The following is a 22,591-nucleotide window of genomic DNA, read 5'->3' as shown; positions in this document are numbered from 1 at the left end:
TGTCTATCATAGATATAGAAGCCTCAGAGTCTGCTTCTGTTGGCCGCTATACGTAAGCTAAGCAGTCTGCAATACTAGAACGGTCAAAGTCGGTCTGTGAATACTCGAGAGCAAGTTGACTATGTCTGCAACTGTATGCATATCATATGAATATCTACATCTGCAATAGTCTTCAGCAGATGATTTAGGATTTAATAAAACAAGACGAAGGCGTTAGCTAACACAACATTAAAAAGTTACCATAGTTTAAAAATCTGTAATATCCAGTTAATATAAAAACACAAACCAACACATTCTCACCTGTGAAAGGTTATGCCATTTTTGGGGGAATTTGAGGCCTTGTCCACACGGAGACGCGCGCGTTCAGTTGTATACGTAAATATTTAGTATCGTGTCTGCGTTTTGTCCAGATGTATCTGGCTTTCTTTCTGTGTGCCTGAAACCACAATTTTTTTTAAACCGGGTCCCAGAGTGGATAAATCTGAAAACGACACTCTTGCATTCTCATGCATATAGCCAATTTGTATATTTTGTATATCATCATCCCACGTGTCGACCCTAGTCAGACACAATGCTATGTCACGTAACAGCAACAACACACTGCGGAATACATGCTTGTGTACTCATGCAGCAGAAGCTACTGAGCCTCTGTTATTTCTTTATTTATTATTTACTTGAATGTATTTTTATTTTATTTATTTATTTATATTTTCTTTCATATGCCATGATTAAGACATTTCATATTTTGTAGCAGGCCATTTATGGTTGTTTATATTGTTCAATAAAGTTCTTGGTAAAAGAAGAAGAAGCTACTGACCCTAATATGTGTTCTATACAGCGCGCAAGGTTTATGCACATGCTCCAAGTCTTCTCCGTTTTTTAGTGTATCTCTGTGGGAAAATTACAGCGCCACATACTGGTCTGGCATGTATACTACATCGTTTTGAGTAGGTTTGAGACTGCATACGCAGATATTTCTTGAAACGACGCCGTGTATACAGATTTTTTTTTTGAATAAGAAAAAAAAAAAGATCGGATAGGGAAAGCTCTGGCTTCGTGTGGATGTGGCCTACATCTCAGCTGTTTTTAGAGGCTGCCAATATTGTGGCATCTTGGAAAACTTATTGATTTTTACTGTGAGTGATGACAGCATCTGCGTGTTGACTGTTCCAAGATGGTGGATGCATCAACGTGTCTGGAGTGGTTAAATGTGTCTATAGTGTCTATGATGTCTGGATGAGATTTTACTTTCCTCAACAATCAAATTGTTTGTAATCAGAGTATCTATTCCATATTCATTTGATTAGAATTACATAAACAATGTTTTCAGTTTGGATTGAGTTTTGAATTGGCAGTGTTTCCTCAATAGCCATTTGACCCGCTAGAAAATGAGCGCTAATGAATAGGTTCTGTGGAAATATATTGGGTTTTGATTACCCAGTGCAAATATGAGGTGACAGCTAACACTCATTTGTAGTCAACATCAGTAATTTGAGATTTTGCCTTTTTTTTTTTCTCTTTTGTTCAAGAATGTAAAACAATGCAACAGAAAATACCAGAATATTTTGTTCTGTTGTAATCTCTGTGATGATTTCTTGTGGCACTGATGTTCAGTACATGAGCATGAAGACATTTTTTTTAATTATCAATATTATTATTTATCAGTATTGACCAATACTGAATATTTAGTTCATGCTTATTTCCTCGATTTTTAATTTGAGATTTTCCATCATCCAACAAATAAAACTTATCTTTAAAAACACTAATAGTTTAATAACACTGTTAAGTGTAATCTTTTGCAAATCTCAACACCAATATCTATTTTTTAGCTGTACATTTTGATGTTATAATGGATACAATCTTTGTGGCAATTAAAATGATTGCTTTTAGTTTTTAGGGATCACTTTGAATTTTTTCATACAAAGTAGTACAATATTTTAATATCAGCCATGTAACTGTTATCTGTCATAATATTAAAATAATTATCATATCGGCCAGAATTTTTATATTACTGCAGTCCTAATGGCTTTTATAAAACTGTAAACAAGAAGTATATGTTTTTTTTAGATTGTTGGATAACCGTGTTGATTTTACAGTTTCATTTCAATTTCATTCACATTTTGTCATTCAAATAAAGTAAATTTAAGCGTGTAACAAAAATGCCATAATTTGCGTGAAGTTGGTCCTTACAGTTTGTCATTCAAATAAAGTAAATTTAAGCATATAAAGAAATGCCAGCATTCATGTAAAGTTGGTCCTTACAGTTTCACACAGATGTTATATGTTTGCTGGGCTCCATAGTGTGACTAAAAAGTGGATCAAGAAAAAGTATTTATATATTTTACCTCAAAAATGTAATTATATCATTCCAAGACGCTGAAAATATACAAATATAATAAATTAGGCTTACATGAACAAAACAGACAAAACGTTAATCACAACTATTTGTATTACAATTAATCGTCAGCACAAAATTCATGATCTTAACGGGCCTAATTGCGAGTATTCCAATTTTAGCTCCACTTTATTTTCTACTGCTTGCTCACCTGTGTGAGAAACATGGATCCAGAAGTGTGAGAGAACACCAGTACCACAGCTTTCACAAAGCCCACTCCTCACTCCAGGCTAATAGTGAAACATCCAAACGTCATTATACCTCTCCATATTGGGATATTTAGCCGCGAACCATCACGATTGCTGCACATCTGTTCTGTGTGGGTAATTTCTGCCATTGTATTACTTCAGAGGGCTGAACTAAAAAGGAATACTGTCTTTTATTTATTTGTTTTATCCATATTGTCAGAGCAGTAGACAGTTTATCAGACCTATCAGACCTTGTTCATTTTAAAATTAGATCATTCACACACAACTATATTAAAGTGTATCGATTTATGCTTGTTTACTGTCCAAATTACATTTAGTCATTGCGATACACTGAGGTGTGAAGATGCTACAGTAGGTTTCTGATGAAATGAACCTTGGGACACTCCGGTCATGGAGCAGGGCCAATAGAGTAGATTAATGCTGGGTTTCAGACAGTGTATATGCTGCTGACACCTATTTGTCTGTATTTGATTTTTGCTGACAGGCACATGCTGAGCGAACAAAGCTGAGCCATGCTGGATCCAAGCCCTCCCTCTCCGAGAGCAGTCACTCACTCCCTCAGATAGCCATGAACAGCTGCAAGTACAATGGAGGAGTGGTAAGACCACTGGGCAGCCTGGCGGCGTCACGACGCAACCTAGCAGAGCATGACTCTGAGACCCAGCCGCTCCAGACTCTTCACAGCTCCGGCCTGGAAGTGGTCGTCTCCAAGGGAGGTGGCGAGGACCCCAGCAAGACGTCCAATGAGAGCCTGGTCCGAGAGAGTGGCAACGCACCACAGAAAAAAAATAAAGATATTGGCTACAAGTTGGGCCACAGGAGGGCACTTTTTGAGAAGCGCAAGCGGCTAAGTGACTATGCCCTAATATTCGGTATGTTTGGGATCGTTGTCATGGTAACTGAGACTGAACTGTCCTGGGGGGTTTACACAAAGGTAGGTGCTTCCTCTTTTCATGTTCCCCCATAAATATGCACGTCATGATAAGCAGTGGGATCCAAATGGTTGAGACCACAGTGAAATTCTGGGATTAAAAATCTCAACCTAAAAATAAACAGAAATTTTATGAACTAGAAAATGCTAAAATAAATAAGTAGTAAGTAATTTTGCACTATGTATATCACTAATACATTTATATATATATATATATATATATATATATATATATATATAAAAAAATACATTTGTGAAATGTATCACCTTGAGCCTTGTCAATACAGCAAAAAAGACATTCTGAAATTCATGATCATTTTTCAATTCAAATTTTCAAGCAAATGATTATGCTGATAATATCATTTTCAATAAAGAAATCTTAATATTAAAATGTAAAATAGTGAAATTTTCACTAGTGGTTTCAGTCCTTTGGAGCCCACTATTCCTCATGTCATCCCTCATAACCTTTGGCATAAATAGCCACCATTGTTGTACATACAGATATCACATTCATATTTGTGCTCTAAACCGCATCGATCTACTCTGGGATGTAGCTCTTCTCATCTCCTTACTGTTTTGTAGTCTTTTTCACAAGCAGTACTGGAGGGCTGAAATGCTATAAACTTTGAGGTAGGCCTATTACAGACAACTCCCAAAGCGATTCTTAATGCAGGGTCCACAAAATGAGGTGTTTGGTACTGTGACCACTCAGTTCCCTTGAGATGTGGATTTTGTAATGGTTGTGCTATTTCTAGCCCTGTGGGAGAGAACTGCTACACTGCTACTGTCACATTCAGCTGAATTAACCGAATTATCACATGGCTTGATCTTGCACGAAAAGAAAAGAAAAGAAAAGCGAGGAACAATGGCATGTGAATGTCAGCAGGAAAGAAAGTCACTCCAGATGTGTTTGTTAGGAATCTGACCTTTGAAAAAAAAAACCTTCCGGTGACCAACAGGTGCAATAATTAGTTTACTGTGTAATTTGTCACACGGGAAATTTATAACAAATTCAGACCTAATTTTTTCGTAGAGGGACCATTGGGACCTGGGGTTAAATTAGAAGGGGTAAGGGAGAAGGGAGTCTAATTTCGCTGTTAAAATTGAATCTTTTAATTGCTTTTCTGTGGTTACATAAATTATGCACACTTTCCTCACTTCCTCATTCTGACAGAACATAAAATTTTGATTTGTGAATCTTTGCATACAGCTAGTTTCTTGAAGAAAAAAAAGTCAATCATTTTTTGTATATTTAGAATAGAATTATTTTGACATGACAGATGTTTAACAGAGGAATAGCCGGTTTTGTACCTACCTTAACATCAAAGTAAGCTAAAAACTAGCTTTTAAGTGTAACATAAAAAAAAAAATACAGGTTTACTGTATTTCAATATTGACTAATATGCTTGGATGGGCTAAATGGATATTTTATGTACTGAACTACATTATACCTTACCGTTTTTTATCAGTGTCTGAAACATGCTGATCTGTAATCCTCATTCTGTTGTACACACATAACATTTTAACTAACAAGTCCCTCACTCCCACCAACACATTTAAGCTGAGATGACAGGACAGTGCCGAAAAACATGTTCAAGTATTCACATCAAATACACCCACGTGCATAGCTTGATTGTCCATGTACTGTATGTCATAGGGAGTTTATGCCGAAAGTAAACCTAATATCAAACCTAATCAGATGTTTTGGTTCCCAAATGCATGAGGTTCATTTGTTGCCATGGGGAATATTATGGAAAGTGATTTTTTTCCCTGACACAGTGGGGATTAACTCCTCCAGGGTGAAGCAATGCAGTGTATTGTGTGACGCAGATGGTTTAGACAGCATCTATTCATCCAAAAATGTTTCATTTAGTAAGCATGATTTCATAACTTTAGCATAAGCTGCAAGACTGTGGTTATGTATGGCCATGCTAATGGTGTGTTTTGTTTCTCTTGCTGCAGGAATCTTCATATTCATTTGCACTGAAATGCCTTATCAGCCTTTCCACTGTTATTTTGCTTGGTCTTATAATAATGTACCACGCTCGGGAAATACAGGTTAGTTCTTGATTATAAAGAATAAAAACTTGATTGTCTTGTATTTGAATGATCTATTAATGATATATTCTAAGGTGAAATGTGCACTAACATCTCTAACATCAACAAACAGAATTCAAAAACATTTTCAAGCAGGCTTCTAAAACACCCCCTCTATTTGCCATTGGCTGGCCATACCGATAGTCCCGCCCCCAAATTAATGACATTGTATTGTGCTGTACATTTCAGCATGGCTACGTTTTATTGTTACTGTTATAGTATTATTGTTTTGCTGTTTATGCTGATTTTTATCCTGTTATTGTTGATTTAGTCATAATACACAGTTAAGGTTTATGTGTAAAATGCTGATAAAGACACATTTATCTTTGTAATAAAAATGTCACTAATTTAATTTTTAATAAAAAATAAAAAAATAGTTTTAAGCCAGTTACTTGTATCTTTTGCTGTAGTTTTACTGTAGTAGGAAATATTAGTTTACATTTCCAAACATTCCTTTTGCTATTAATTGTAGTAATCTAGTGAGAAGGAGTCTGACAGTAGCCGGTATGATCCACACGGAGATCTGATCTCACCATCATCGAATCGGTCTGTGATTTACACAAAGAAGCAGAAAAACTGAGACCAAATCAATCAAGAAAAACTGTGGAATTGTCTCCAAGAAGCTTGAGGAAACCTACCTGCAAATCTACCTGAAAAACTATGTGCAAGTGTGCCTAGAAAAAAAAGCTGTTTCAAACGCAAAGGGTGGTCAGACCAAATATTGATTTGATTTAGTTAATAGAAGTTAATTGATAAATAAAATCTATTCATGACATTATTTTTGAAAGCATCCTAATTTTACTGCATTTTTACACAAGTCAAGTCATCTTCATTTATATAGCGCTTTTAACAATGTAGATTGTTTCAAAGCAGCTTTACAGTGAGAAACGGATAATTTAAGGTAACAGAGATTGTTTTGGCTTTATTGCTATAAGTTAGTTTTGATTGATTCACTTCTGTCGCAAAGATCATAAGTTATTAAATTAGAGGCCGCTAAGATGACACCGTTCTCTCTACACAGACTTTAAACGCGAACCTGTGAGAAACGCTGATGGCGCTCACGTGCGCATTAAGAATGAATTCTAGTTATGCGCATTTGAATACATGTGCGTAGGTTTGTAATTCCCTACAAACCAAGCCTTAAACTACTTGTCTGGCCTTAAACATTTTAGACAGAATTTGATCACTTCGGGGTAGATACGCGAAACCGAAATTATCCCGACAACGCTTTATCTGTAGAGTGGTAAAGGGATCCTTAACAGGGGAGAGACTAGTTGGCACTTCAGCACTGCGTTGTGTGTATTAGCACAAGTAAATAAAACTTTTCATAGTACTGTAGCTTTGAAGGTAGGTTTCTTCAAGCGTTTCCGCAGTTCTTCTGGATTTAGTCTCAGTTTTTTCTGTTTCTTCGTGTAAGCCCAGATGGACTCGATGATGGTGAGATCAGATCTCTGTGTGGAGGAGACCGGCTGTTGTCAGACTCCTTGACACTACAGCAAAAATACTAACGTGCCTAAGACTTTTGCACTACTGTATATTTTATCTGAAGTAACAGATTCTATATGGTTTTAGTTTTAGTTAACTATAATAAACCTGGCTTTGACAAGAGTTTATGGGCTGAACAAGATTTTGCATTTAGATACATTGAAAATGTAATAAATTAAGTAGTCTGACCCAACTCTTAATCCGTCCTGTTGCCTTTATTTATTTTTTACAATTAATTTATTACAGAGTGTTTACACTTTTTGAGGGAATCAGCCCGGTTTTATAGTTGTCTCTTCGTACCAAGCTGGAATAAGTTTTTTACCATTGAAAAAATGGCACACTTCACCTTTGTCATCACCTGACATTACATCCACTTATATGTGTTTTCCAGAGAGACAGAGAGTTCCTCTTGACTTCTCTGCTAATACACCCTGTTCTTCACCTGTTCCCTGCAGCTGTTCATGGTGGACAATGGGGCGGATGACTGGAGGATAGCCATGACATATGAGCGCATCTTCTTTATTGTCCTGGAGCTGCTGGTGTGTGCCATTCACCCGATCCCGGGCCAGTATGTGTTCACATGGACGGCCCGGCTGGCTTTCACCTACGTGCCCTCTGTGGCCGATGCCGACGTAGACATCATTCTTTCCATCCCGATGTTCCTCCGCCTCTACCTGATTGGCCGGGTCATGCTCCTTCATAGCAAGCTCTTCACCGACGCATCCTCGCGAAGTATAGGTGCCCTCAACAAGATCAATTTCAACACACGCTTCGTCATGAAGACCCTCATGACCATCTGCCCGGGCACCGTGCTGCTGGTCTTCAGCATCTCCTCCTGGATCATCGCGGCCTGGACCGTTCGGGTTTGTGAGAGGTATGGCACCACAGCGACTGTGATCCCAAGCTACACAGCTACACCCCTCCCCTCCACTCGTTCTCGTTCTCGCTCTCTTTTTCTGTCTTTCGCTCTTCTTCTCTCTGCATCTCCCACTCACTCATTCCCTCCAGGAGCATCTCCAACAGCCTCACTCTGCCTGTATGAAGAGCTTTTCTCCCATCAGCTCTGCGATTGCACCACAAATCCCAGTCCATGTTTTGTAAGCTGTATTAGCAATTGTTAAATAATTCATGACTGCTTAATTGTTTGTTTGCGGAATGGTTTGTTTTGGTAATTTTGAGGAGCCTCGAGGATACCCACTTCAAAAAACTGCATCATCATGATCTCATCCCATGAGGCAGTGTAGATTTCGACATATTAATGCACATTAGGAAATGGACATACACAGCCTTGTTGGGCTAAAGCAGCACTGTGAATGGGTTAGATTCAAAAGACATGATCATTAACTGTCTTATCTGTACTGTGTCTTTGCCATTCCTGCCTGCGTTACCTGCTTCTCCTCACCTTTACCTCTCCAACACATGCCTTGTACCAGAATTAATTTAACCAGAATTAATCTTCCAAACATATCTGAATAAATAGGGCTGTGCAGAAACTTCTTTAAGCCCCATTCACACCGCCAGCAACTCACAATGACAAACCAACCGTAAGTTATTGGTTTTCAGTGAGAACTGCAAATCTCCAGCGATATGAAAAAGTTAAGTAATGTTTATTCTATGCAAACGAAATGAGGTGATGCAATTCGGTGACAACCAATAGGAGTACAGCGGAGATGCACTTGATTCATCTCCTGTGAGATGCTGTAGTCGACTATAGGCAAGATGTTAATATTACTGGGAGTGATTTCACTGATCTATATGATCTGTGTTTGCCCACGTGCAGCAATACAATAAAAAATCATGTGAGGAAATCGGAACTTGACGTCATTCTACGTTAGTTTGATTCATAGATTGATACACTGATAATCTTTCGTCTTGTTCATGTTATGACACATTTATGCACTGCTGCAAATAATATACAAAAATTTTCCCCTGCAGCAAGAAAACTGACATTTTAAACGGCCATACATTTAATTTGTGGTCAGATTTTCAAAAAGCTGTCAGTGTGAATGAGGCACTAGAAATTAAGTATGCTTATATAATAGGGCTGGGTAAAAAGTATTTATTTTCAGATTAATTGCGATCTTCATTTGACCAATCATGATATTGGTTCTTAAAAACCATTGACAGGTCTTTTACTCTAATCCCCAACTAAAAAAAGTTATATTTTACCAGTTTGCAGTGAATGTAATGTGTTAAAAAGGCTGTGTACTGTGAGTTGGACTGCAATAATATACAGTATAGTTCAATTCACAAACAAATGACTCTTTTAAATCAATTATTTTGAGTGAATCAAAAACATACAGTTAATTTTTTCATGTATTGGCGAAATGGAAATTCTAATTGATATATATCCCCAAATTAATCGCAAAAAAGAGAGAAAAGAATCAAAATTGTTATCAAACTGAATTGCATTGAGTGCTTGTGAAGCAAAATTGATCTGAACTGAGAAATATGTATTGACACCCAGCCCTAATAGCCCTAATAAACAGTTGTTCCATCTAAGCCAACGAAATGCCTTGCAAAAGAAAAGAGATGACAAGAAGAGGTGTCAGTAACTCTCATCTCTGTGGCAGAAAGATGGTTCACTCTGAAAGGTGGTTCACTAAAGGATCAGTCTCTGGCTATATTTCACTTTGGTGGGCTTACAAGAGACTGAACAGGCAACAATGAAGAGTTTGGAGTGGTAAACGAGGTGAAGGTTTTGATGTTACACCATACCACTACCCAGCACTCTGCACCCCAGTCTCATCGGCTGCAATGCACGACACGATGCTGCCCACACTCTGGTTTTTTCTTGCGTGAGTAATTTGCGTTGCGTGTGCGTGTCTGTATGAGCGAATGGGAGGTTTCGAGTGTGTGTGTGTGACTATAATTCACTGTTGTACTTTCTATTTCCCCTCTATGCTGCTCCATAGGGATGCCATGTGAGTCCTCGTTCTCTAGCCGTGGAAAACCTATCATTGTTCATTGAGCTGGTGCCACTGCTGCTCTAAGAGGGGGGAGGGGGTGGGACTCAGCAGCTCTGACCGAAAAATAAAAACTCAAATAGATTAATTTATTGGTAAAAACAAAGGGGAAAAAAACAACATGTGTGAATGTGGCACCATCCGCAAAGAAGTTTGTTGATAGCAAATGCACTAATGGTTGCGAAAGCTATGATTTGCGCAGCACTGTGAATCAAGCGTCTCTTTCTAAAGTGCTCAGGAGTAGGAGGGAGGGAGGAGGAGGGAGTTTGTGTTAAAATGGAGCAGCTCCTTCAAATCACCTTTACAAACAGGCCTGAGGGCAACTCTCCCCCCCCCCGATTATTCCTTCAGCAGCTGTTATTGAACTGTAATACGCCCCAGCACAAAAGAGAGCTTCAGCAAAACCTGTGAAACAAACCTTTGAATTTTACCTGATACATGTGCTTTTCTTTGCATCTTTGTAGTGTTCAAATGTAGGTTGCTGCAACAGGTCAGGTCAAACGTTTGATCGCACATTTGTTTAGCTTAGATCTAAACGATTACCACACGCAAAATGTGTGCAAGCAGTCGAACAACACTGTGCCGCTTATTGATGACAAATTGAGCACATAAAGGTGAAATGTTGCTGTCCATTCTAGCACAGTCTCCTCTGATACAAGATATAGCAAGGTTTTGGAATGCTAGACTACTGGATGCCCACTTCTGGTAAACTATGAAACAGCATGGTAGTCTTCATGTTTACTGCTCTGTTGTCATTCAAAAGAGGCGCTTGTTTCTCCAAAGTGCTGCTAAATTGGGCCTTTTACTGCACTTTTTTTCTTTTCTCTAAGCACACTGGCCAGCCCAAAGGGCAGAACGGTGTGAGACTGGACGAGCACGGAGTCCGTCTGGAATGGGAGGGATGGGAACATGAAGGAAGGGCTGGGACATTGGAGGAACATTGCTGCTATTTGCAACGTTGGCTTATCATTCATTCACACTTGAATTCATGCACCTCCTGTTCATCGCTTCACATCTCTTGGTCCTGTTTACGCCCCCTCCCTGCCCACTTTTCCCTGAATATTTTGCATGATTCAGGCAGTTTCCTTCTCTTAGGCCCTTTCCCCAAATGTACGTACAATTCCATGCATCATTCCATCTTTATCTCCTTCTCAAACGATAGCGTTTTCGTGTAGCTGAAAGTACAATAGCAGAAAAGCATGATATTCTTGGATAGGAAATAGAGCATATGAGAAGGTGCATTATAGTACAATACCTTCCATTTTATCAAGATGCTCCACAATATCTCCATGTATGCTGTCTTTAGTGCACACAGTTACTGGAGTGTTGTGTTAAGGATGGAAATCAGAAGATGAATAAACACCAGCTCACTGACAGCATTTGTTTAGTTAGTGCTAGAAGGACTGTTTCTACAAAACGTGTCCTAATGACTGTTTTACTTCCTCCAGAGAACTGTAATATTGTGTCTGAACCTTGTCTGGTTTTATTGTCACACTGAGGCCTGTAACTTGCAGTGTGAGCGGACAATGAAGTGAACTACCATGTAAGGGAATGGGGGACCAAACTATGGTATTATATTTGTTGGGCGTTGCCTCTGTGTGAGACTTAATTAACACTAGGGACGCACAATCAGTACAATATCGGTTGTCAACCGATGTTAGTGCTTTTTTAATTTATTTGTATCTGTCTATATTGAATATTTCTTTATTTTATGCATACGTATATTTACCCTTTTTTTATTTTTAGATTTTGACCAATATATCGGTACCATATCGGTTATCAATTGATGTTGGTACTTTTTATTTTTTTATGTATTTGTATCAGGTTATATTGAATACTTTTATTTTTAGATTTTGCACAATATATTGGTATTGTGTTGGTTATCAACCGATGTTAGTGTTTTTTTTTCCATTATTTTTGAATCAAGATATATTAAATATTTCATTGTGCATACTCATTTCCCTTAGATGTCCATCATCTAATGCTCGCTTAAATTTTCTGTAAAAACAATAAAAATTTAATTACACTGTTAAATGTAATCTTTAGCAAATTTTAAATTGAATACCCATTTTTCATGCTGGGCATTTTAATGATGTGATGCCCAAAGAGGCATTTAAAACGTCTTACAGAATTGTATTAGTGTCCATTTATTCATTATTGGCCATAATACAAAAACCAGTATTCGTGCATTTGGATAGGTAAATACGTTTAAATGGCTTTATATTTGCTCCATCATTGCATCCTTTAACCATGCTGTCAGGGTACGAGTCATTAAAGGTATGGGATTGCTGGGTTCTGTGAATTTTTCTACGAAACCACTGTATGGGTTTTTTTTTATGAAATTGGGATATGACTGGGGTATTTGGGGAAACATCTTTTTTCAGATAGAGTTCTTGATCTAAGTTGAAGGTGGTGCCAGCTCTTCTCCATTTTATGCCAGTATTGCATACAGTATATTGAGAGCTTTAGAAGGCCAGTATGTAGCTTTTTGCTTTCGATTACCAGCATTGAGGGAAATGTTAATCCACTTCTTCACTGTCAAAACAAAGGCAAGCTAATTATGAAGACAGTGTGCATAGTCATGATCAGATTTGCATTGCATATTCATGTTCATGTGTGCAAACAGACCTCACAGGATACGACCTCTTCCCAAAATTGTGCAATGTGAATTATTAGCATCTCAATAGATTTCTAGCAAGCATATTGTTGAGATAATTGTAGAATGCAAGTCTGATGTAAAAGAGGGTCTTTACCAGAGCTCTTCGAGAGTGAAATCTGGTATGCCAAGGACTTGTTCACCTCTGAGATCTGACACCAGCTTCAAAAAAGATCATTGAAAATGACTAAACCTATATGAGAATGGTTTGTGCCAGCACTGTGCGTTGTTTTACAATAGTTATGTAGCACATGGGCAAACATCATAATTGCTGTGAATAATCCCCCACTAGAACAAATTTTTAACAACTTGCATATACTGTGATCAACTTGCATATACTGTTTTACTAGAGGGTTTGCATTTTTGCTCTCAATATACTGGCTTATTCAGCATGCAGGATGTGGATTTCTTCTGTAAAATGCCTGCATGGTAACAATGCTTTTCGCATGTGATAACGGGACTCTCCCATTACATTGAACAATTAAAAAACAATTATAACGCTCCTGCTCTTAGAGCATGACTACAGAGTTGAATTGTGCTGTAGACGGGTGCAACTGATGGTGGCATGTCATTTCTCATGTTTTGAGTATGCTGTCTTAGAGGGGATGTTGAGGAACATTTAACTTTTTTTTATGTAATAAATGTGCTTGATTAGATACTGAATTAACATTGTGGGTCACTTTCGTTCAGTCCGGCTACTCAATATGACCGTTGAAGAGCCTGGGCCTTGTTTTGTTATTCCTCATTAAAAGAGTACCCATTGTGTTAAATGCAGATAAATGTCTTCTGACCTGTGCTTAGCTCCTCTTTGACAGGCTGCTGAAAAGGTCAACCTCCTGCAGATATGTGGATGAGCTGCTAGCAATAGTCTAGTCTGGGACCAATAAGTTAGGTCATTTGAATTAGTCTCTGAGGATTTTGAAACATTTCTATAGCTGGCCTGGATCATCGTTCCACTGACTTGTGGACTGCATTTCAGTCAAGCATTGCTGATATGCAAAGTGAAAAGTAACAGAGGATTTATTGGACCATTTGAGCTGGTTGTTTAATTTCCTATTGAAAATACAAAATAATTTGTGTTTTAAAGGAATTATTCATTTTCATGTTTAAACACTTTGAATTTTATTATTTCTTATTTATTCATTCATTCCTTCATTTAATATTGCTTTCAGTTTATAGATATTGCAGCAGAACATTGATAATTTTGTTAGGAAGGGACAGAATGTTGTATAGTCAAAAACATTACCATGTAAATATTAAAAATAATATTAGATTTTTCTATTAGTTTTGGGGTTTTGTTTTTCATTATTTTCTTTATTGGGGAAAAAATCATCAAAGACCTGACGTTGAGATTTAATTGTACCCAATTCTATTTCTACGTATATTTTGTCAGATGGGCAAAATGTTCATAATTCAACTTTTAGCCTTTTTTCCACAGCCTGATTAAGATTCTCTGCCTATTCTGTTCTTACTATTCTAGGTATCATGACAAACAGGAAGTCACTAGTAACTTTCTTGGCGCTATGTGGCTAATTTCCATAACTTTCCTATCAATTGGATATGGAGATATGGTCCCTCATACATACTGTGGGAAAGGGGTCTGTCTTCTTACAGGAATCATGGTATGTCTTTAAAAAAGGAGTTACATTTAAAAGTAGTATTTCAAATAGAATTTAGTTTGCATTTGTGAAATTAACTTTTTTTTTGTCCCATTTTGAGTGTTAATATTTCTGTTGAAAACAGATACTATTCATTATCTCTTCCTGTAGGGAGCTGGTTGCACTGCACTTGTAGTCGCGGTGGTGGCCAGAAAGTTAGAATTGACAAAAGCTGAGAAACACGTCCACAATTTCATGATGGACACCCAACTTTGTAAACGAGTAAGTGATAAGAGTATTTATTAAAAAAAAAATTTGTATTTTAACCAGTCCTGATGTTTTTTTGTTTTTTTACTTTCCCAGTTTCTCTGGAAAATGCAATAATGGTCATGTATTGCAATTTTGTTGTAATGTCGAATTTTCATCTTTTTCTTCCAGGTAAAGAACACAGCTGCCAATGTACTCAGGGAAACATGGCTCATCTACAAACACACAAAATTAGTGAAGAAGATAGATCATGCCAAAGTGCGCAAACATCAGCGCAAGTTCTTGCAGGCCATTCACCAGTAAGCAAAATGTTGATACACTTCAGATTTTTTTTGCAGGCTATTTATTAATGATAAACTGCAGTTATGATTAATTGTCCCTTGAACGATCAGTATGTTTAAAAGTAAAAATGTGGTCATATTGGATATACATTTATAATGGATGTTTAACTGTATGTTTTGTTTGTCTTCACTAATTCGAGAAACTACTCTTTCATGTTTTGAACGTTTTGGTTTTGTGTCTTTATTTTTAAGGAACTGTTGTATATTTTTTAATAAGAAGCGGAAGGTATTTGATAATCCAGTTTCCAAAATCATTGATGCCCATATTGCATCATAAGTTCTTGTCAATCAAGTGTCAAAAGACATTAGGATTGATTTCTGAACCTTCTCAGGAGAATCAGTCAGCATGTTATTCTTTGTAATGTGATGATTGTCCTTCTCCCCTCTCCTTCCCCAAACCCTTACCTTGTGGTTATGGTTAGTGCAGTGTAATGGCTCACATGTTGTGTATATGTTGTGGTTTCTAAACTTAAACTGTGTTTTGTCTTCGTTCTGCTCTATCACTGCAGAGCTCAGAAGTAAGTTTTGTCCTCTGTGTTTTTCTCCCCACATCCTCCCTGTCTTTGTTTCATATGCATGGAGTCGGAAGCTGAATGCCGATTTTTGGTTACCTATATTGCTTCTCTCCATTCTAAGTCTAGAATGAAAAAGATGCAACATTACTTAATGCTGTATGGTAACCTTCTGAAGGAGAAGCATCTTTGGAACTGTTGATTTGTTCATTTGCACCAAATCCATTATTCAAAAGCGTAAATCTCTGTATTAACTTGCATTGATAGCCCCGCCTCGTGTGTCCAGAGGAAAACTAAGCACAGTATGTGGGACAGGATGTTCAGGACATTCAGAAACAGCACCTTTAAAGATTGACTTTCATTAAATAGTCTTGCAATTAACCTCTATAGACTTTGTCTATTGATAAAGCATGTATTCGGTTGATACCATGTTCCCTTCCACCACAGGCACTAACTTAAGCTAAAGACATGTAGGGTCATCCAGGGCTTTGATGCAAGATGATATGGAGTTTTTGCATTAGAAAGAATGCTGACCATGTCCTGCATCTCCAGATTTTTATTTTTGGATTCTCCAAAATAAATCCTTATGCTTGAAAAGACAAAAAATAAATAAAAATGCTAACATTTTTCAAAGCTTGGCATTTAGCTAATGAATGTCAAATCGGAGCGGAAGACTCGCATTCTTTTAATTACGACACTTAACGGGCAGGATATTAAGGCAGCCTTTCTTACAATGTCTCCTCATGGTCAGAGTCATCCCTGTACTCTTTCATAGTTGCTATGGCACACAAAAAAAAACTTCATTAACACATTCTTTTAAAATTTTGTTCAGAAGCAAGCCCACAGCAAGCAATGCCATTCTCACAAGCATTTTCAGCGGTGTCACATATACCTCTACCTCAGCTGTTTGCCACTTCCTTTGACCTCATCCACAAACGAGGCTCTCGGATGGCTTTTTTTGTGAATGGTTGACGCGTGCCTGCAGGGGCAAAAGGAGATGTGTCATGTTTGAACGTTAAGTTAAGAGTTTTCTCTTCTTTACATTTCATAGATTGGGTTTGCATGACTGGTATGGCAAACAGGACTGTGAATGCTTGCATGCAGGCCACTCTCTCTCTATCCCTCATCCTTATCAAGTCTTCCTGACAGGAATCTGTTACTCTTCCCTAACGTCCCCCTCCTCCCAACCCCCCATCCCTCCATAACCCTGCCTCCTCCCAGGCTCCGCAGTGTGAAAATGGAGCAGAGGAAACTCAATGACCAGGCCAACACTCTGGTGGACTTGGCGAAGGTACGTTAAAGGCTTCATAATGTGAAAATGAAATTAAATGTGAAATAAATAAATGATAAATTAAATATATTATTAATATTTGATGGGATCCTGCTTTGGATTATCATTGTTTTGAATATTTGTTTCATTTTTTAAAAGAAAAATTTAGTCCTATTTAGTATTCAATTTGTCTTTTTAATTTAGCTGTTTGCAGTATCATTGTTTTAGTTTTGTAGTTTAGGTTTACTAACATGTTAACGTATTAAAAAATGAAACTCAAAGTAATGAAAACTCAGTTTTTGCCATTTATATTAGTTTTTTATTTCATTTAATGTAAATGGTTATGCTAGTCGACCAGCTAGTGCAGCATCAAACCACCATACACTAGCCTTGAAAATGATAGCTGAATTATAAAAAATTAACCCCTCAAAATTTTACATATACTTGATTCTTAATGCTGTGTAATTACCTGGATGAATTGCCATCCAGGATTTTTTTGTTGTTGTTCATGTTTGTACTGAGCAGTTAAACAGCCCACTGAAATCCTCCATATCCTGCACATGCTTTGCTTTTCCAGTGTCTTATGCAAATTTGAACCCTTTCCAACAGTGCCTGTATGATTTTTGAGATACACTGAGTACAATTGAGGGACTCAAACACAACTATTGCAAAAGATGCAAACATTCACTGATGCTCAAAGAGGCAGCAAGATTTATAAAGTTAAACTTTTGATGATCTGGGTAAATTGTCCCTGTTTTTGGTATCTGGGAAACATACAAGTTTATTCTAAAGGGTAGTACTAAAGTAAATAAATAAATAAAATGTTAACACTTTTGATGGTCCCTTTTGAACATTCTGTTGACTAAGTAAGGTTGCAAGTGTCATCTATCTTTCATTGGAGTATTAGTAGAGTGTCTACTTAATATCTGCTAACTTTATTGTGTTGGTCCCCCAACAGACATTCTACTGACTATAAGTAACTTTGCAACTACGTCAACTTAAGCCTGTTTTATGCTTCTGCGTCGAATCGACGGCATACCCCGCAGACCCTTCTGCGTCGACGCGAAGCCCTCTCCTCCCCCTCCGCCGTAGCTCGACGTGCACCTCCAAAAAATTGTAACTACGCGTCGAGGCGACACAGACCACAAGGGCTGTGATTGGTCAGATTATACATTCGCGAACCTACATTCTGGCGGTGAAATGCACCGCGATGCAACACAACCCGACGCAGAACCATAAAACGGCCACGACGCCGTAGGAGTGACGGCGTAGCTACGGCGTGGAGTTGACGCAGAAGCATAAAACAGGCTTTACTCTAACCCTACCAGTCTACTAATACTCGACTAACACTCTAATGAGAGTTAGTAGACATGTAGGTGCAATGCTAATTATAGTCAACAGAATGTTCAAAAGGGACCATCAAAATAAAGTGAAACCAAATGTTTAAACTAAATAAGATGTAGGAATAAATGGATGGATTGGTTGATATTGATTGATTTCATTTGATCTCACTCTTTCTCTGTGCTCTCTTTTAGACACAGAATGTGATGTACGACCTGGTGTCAGAGCTGCAGGAACGCAGCGAGGAGCTGGACAAGCGTATTGGCACGCTGGAGGACAAACTGGACGCAGTCACTGGCAGCCTGCAGGCTCTGCCCTGTCTGATCTCCCAAGCCATAACTCAGCAGCAGCAGGACCTCCTGGATGGCTTCGTGCACCGCTTCCGCCCCGCTTCACTGGGCTCCGAACGCTCCTGGACCCCCTCCAGACGGCGCCGCTCCCCTTCCACTGCCCCGCACACTTCCTCTGACAGTGGCTAACACCGACCTGGACCCCCTCGCCGCTTCCAGAGGTCTCAGACTTAATCACGTAAGATGATCAAGCCGAGATTGAGGACTCGTATTAATAAGTAGAGAAGAATTCAAAAATAGTAGATATATGGTTTATGTTTAGCCATTGTATGGCTGTTCAAGTTAGCTTTTTTGTAAAGCCCTCATATATTTACAAGACTGAGTTCAGGAAGCTAGAGTGAGTCCAGGAAACTGGTTCTCCAAACTGCGACATCATGGGGTCCACAGGAAGGTAAACCAGCGTAGACCACAAAGGAGCGACGCACCCACATAGAAGAGATTCACTGGTCCTATAAGACATCTGTGCCAGGATGAGCACCGAGAGCGCTTCTGGGTGCTTTGCGATCACTTCAGCGTTCAGCTGGAGACAGAGGAGCACATGACCTTACTACTGAGTAGAATAATGCAGGAATGCCAACCTTAAGGATTCAGTTCCCTTGCTCCTTTAAGGGAAATTGGGTGCAACTAACCTTTTTTAGTTACAAATTGGCATGTTATTTTTTTCAGTGCCTGAATGTATAGATTGTGGAGGGTTGTCCATTTACAAATTTTGGAGCGAGTTTTTGTACAATGTTAACACAAGCATTGCATTCCTTTTTCAGATACATTCCTCTTGAAGACATTTAACTCGTCTGTCTTAACAAATACCATTAACTCTGTCGCAGTCTTCTCTTATTTTCCAAAGCCTTTCAATACTTCCATCAGTTAGAAAAGCAAGGAAAGACAGAAAGGAAGGGAGGAGGAAAAGAGGAATTGGAAGGAAGGAAGGAGGAAAATGAAAGAAATATAGGAAGGAAGGAATACAAGAAGTAATTGTTTCTACTCAAGCTGGTAACACTTTCTTCATTTTAATGAAATCTGAGCTTCCAGAAGTCTTCACATTACCGAAAGGCTGCATTTTTGATTTTGAAATGACAGCACTGAGTGCTAAATGCTGTGGTAGGCACAAATGTATGACAGGACTGAGATTTAAACCTTGCATGTTTCAGTGCAAATGTGACGAATGGATTATGGATGGTTTTTCAAACGTGTGTATGTGTGTTGTGTGTGTGTGTGTGTTCTTTTCATTTTATTTCATTTATTTTTTACACAGAGATTCCTTTTTAACGTTGGATAGTATTTTTAGAGTTGCAAATATAGCGGTGCAGTAATGTGGTTATGTTTGTTAAATGCATTCCTTGTTCTACCTAAATGAATTTCTCGACCAAGCGATTGATGAATCAGTAAAAAATAGGATTAACACTAAACGAATCTTTCTATAATCATGAGAAGATCTTCTCTGAGAGAATACATCTGATAGAGCAGAAAGAGATGCTTATGGAAGACATTATTGTGGCTCACATTTGCACTTTTCAAAATATACCGTTAAGGCAGCTTAGATTAAAAAATCTGTCTCTCCTGTTCACATGTATTTTACTGACATCTATGGTTTTAAATAATTGCATAACCTTAAAGCAACTGACAATGTTATGTGTTTGACGATGTAATTGCCACCGATTAGAACCAATGGTAAATGACTGCAAACCATCTCATTGGAACTTGCTTTAGAAAAGCTTTATTTTTTATTATTTTAGTTAGTTAGTTAAAATGAATTTAACATCGTTTTCCAACATCTGAGACATTATTTTAGCTATTTAATTCTAATTGTTTGGGGAAACCTATATAAGATCAGGCAAACATGGGGTATTCATTATTTGTGCTTGATTTAATATTTATAAATCATTCGATTTTTATTATACTTTTATTCTGCAAGACATTCTACTCCTAACCAAAGTCTAAATACCCTTCATTTAAAAACGTATTTGTTTTTATACAGTCTATGATCACATGGAAATTTATTTACACACTCAAAGACATACTTTGTGCACATTTCTTGTGAGATGCCAAATTCTTGCCAAAATACTTCTTATAATGCATGTTTGATTTTTTTTTTCTGATTTGCTTGTAAAACATTTGTTACAAAATTATTAAATGAGAAAAAGACTGACATGATTTACCATTTCATCACAACTCCTATCCAGCTTGTTTCAGTCTTGTCAATACTGCGCTTAGGTCTTGTGCATTTCTAGTCCTCTGTTCTTGTGTACAAACGATGCCTAAAATTAGCAATTTTGCTAAACAAAAATGACTACGTTTAAACTGAAAACTTGGATGATATAGGGGGGGGGGGGGGGGGGGGGGAAAGGATGGAGAATTCTCACAGCTTTCATTGTTGAAATATACTTGACACTTCTAGCACATTTTGATAAAACAGAGATAAAAGAGATTAAAGAAGAATTGAGAAAGCCAGTCGTAACATTCAATTCATAATGTAGACAAAAATAGAGGAACAGACTGCTTTAATATTTAAGCTGCTGTTGATGACCAAAATCAAGTGCAATTTAGATCCAAAAATAATTTGATGATTGCATGGTTTTTAACAACATGACCATGACCCTTGTTCATGCCTTTCTCTCTCTTTCACTGTCAACACAGTCTAAATGTTGTAATGTGCCAATAATGAAGTAAGACTCAGATGCCTTCTGATGTCAAACTGCATACACGAGTAGATGGGACACCAAATCACTAGCGTATTTTATTGGACTACATGATTTCATTTTCTTTCTTGTTTTTTTTTTCTTCCTAATTGCCTTTCTTTGTGAAATACCTGTGAATGATTAAATTTGGAGAGAAGACTTGCATTTTGTATCCTCCCAGGTTGACTGTACATAAAGGCATGGGTTATCTTGGTCTCGTATGTTGAGATCCTCTTATTTTGTTTACATATAGCCCAAGAAGCTACAGTGTGGATAAAATCTGCCCATGTTTCAGATAATAAACATCAAATTCTTGAGAAATACACTGTGGCACTGTGATATTGGATGAACATGTTCAAATGAGGATGAAAACATGAAGGAGCCTACCAGAGCCGCTTCTGTGGATAAGTGATATTAAAGTACTGCACTTCCAGCACTGTTATTTTTAAATAACCTGTGAACGTCTTGTCTTAGCAATTAAGTCAATATGCAATGCATCACCCTTCATAGAAATAAAAATATAATCTTGATGAGTTTGATGAGCTGAAGGAGGCAGACCTAGATTCTGAAGTGTGAGAATGGTGCGTAGGGACATTCGAGCCAATCCCAAAAGAGAGAAGAAAATGGGCCACATCAAGTTGGTAATGACAGCATGTGAGAGTAAGACATATGCCCATTAACAGTGGAGCGGACCTCATAAACATTTAATTGAAGAGTAATGAAGATAAACCCCAGGCAACTGTCTTGGGACAAAAACGGCCCTTAGGACATTTTCCAAGGTGAATGCAGACACATCGTTGACCGAACATAGAGAGATTGATGATCATTGAAATTTATTACAGATTTATGTAATTAGCTGTATACCATTTAAAGTGTTCTGGTAATTTGAGGTTCCTCAGATCGCCACACTTGCAAAACCCTCAGGAGAACCTCTAGGCCCCCTTTTAAAAAGGGCAGGTGTCCATAAGTTTCTACAAGAAGTTGAAAGAAACCTAATTAAAGACTTATGTGGAGCTCATTAAGCACATAATAGGGAAGCACAAAATTTAAGGGACCCTAAAGTTGTAGGTTCTCCACAGGATTTCACCAGTCTGGCAATCTGAGGAGCCCAAATGGAGTACCTATTTCAATTTTTTAATGAACTTTTGAACTATTTAAATTGTTCAACGACTTGCCATTTTACCACATTCGTTTGGAATTACCAAAATTTTACCAATTCAACGATGTCATGATGTTTGATTATTAATCTAACGAGTATTTCTCTTTTATTAGGCCTTCACCTAAAGTTTTTGGGGTTAAAATAAGAAACGTGAAATCAGTACAGGAGTAGGCTATTGAAATATAATTCACAGGCCTCGTGATTATTAGGCTACTGATAAAGAATTCCTTCTTCACAGTGATGAGTGTTTGTACAGCCCTTAACAATTAATGTAGTCGCCGTCGGTTACCTTGTAGAAACCAAATGCAAAGCAACATCCACAGTAAATAGAAGGGAGGA

At 37.8% G+C, this 22,591-nt stretch overlaps 1 protein-coding gene across 4 annotated transcripts in view; it reads left to right on the top strand.

Moving 5' to 3' along the window:
- Nucleotides 1-21,411, top strand: part of kcnn1a (potassium intermediate/small conductance calcium-activated channel, subfamily N, member 1a) — a 33,167-nt gene extending 11,756 nt beyond the window's left edge. For 2 of the 4 annotated variants that reach the window (XM_079612682.1, XM_079612681.1), the window contains 8 exons: nt 3,089-3,538; nt 5,498-5,593; nt 7,573-7,991; nt 14,220-14,361; nt 14,509-14,619; nt 14,776-14,903; nt 16,679-16,748; nt 18,263-21,411. In XM_079612682.1, coding sequence (XP_079468808.1) covers nt 3,173-3,538; nt 5,498-5,593; nt 7,573-7,991; nt 14,220-14,361; nt 14,509-14,619; nt 14,776-14,903; nt 16,679-16,748; nt 18,263-18,547 — 1,617 coding nt within the window. In that variant the 5' untranslated portion in view covers nt 3,089-3,172 and the 3' untranslated portion in view covers nt 18,548-21,411. Of the gene's footprint in view, nt 1-2,623; nt 2,715-3,088; nt 3,539-5,497; nt 5,594-7,572; nt 7,992-14,219; nt 14,362-14,508; nt 14,620-14,775; nt 14,904-16,508; nt 16,749-18,262 lie in introns of those variants that run through there. The other 2 variants (XM_079612683.1, XR_013797576.1) reach the window with 2 other exon arrangements.
- Nucleotides 21,412-22,591: the final 1,180 nt, after the last annotated feature.

The sequence above is a fragment of the Phoxinus phoxinus genome (assembly GCF_949152265.1).
Source record: "Phoxinus phoxinus genome assembly, chromosome: 5".
In the NCBI taxonomy this organism is placed as follows: domain Eukaryota; kingdom Metazoa; phylum Chordata; class Actinopteri; order Cypriniformes; family Leuciscidae; genus Phoxinus; species Phoxinus phoxinus.
This window is presented reverse-complemented; position numbering and strand designations above follow the sequence as displayed.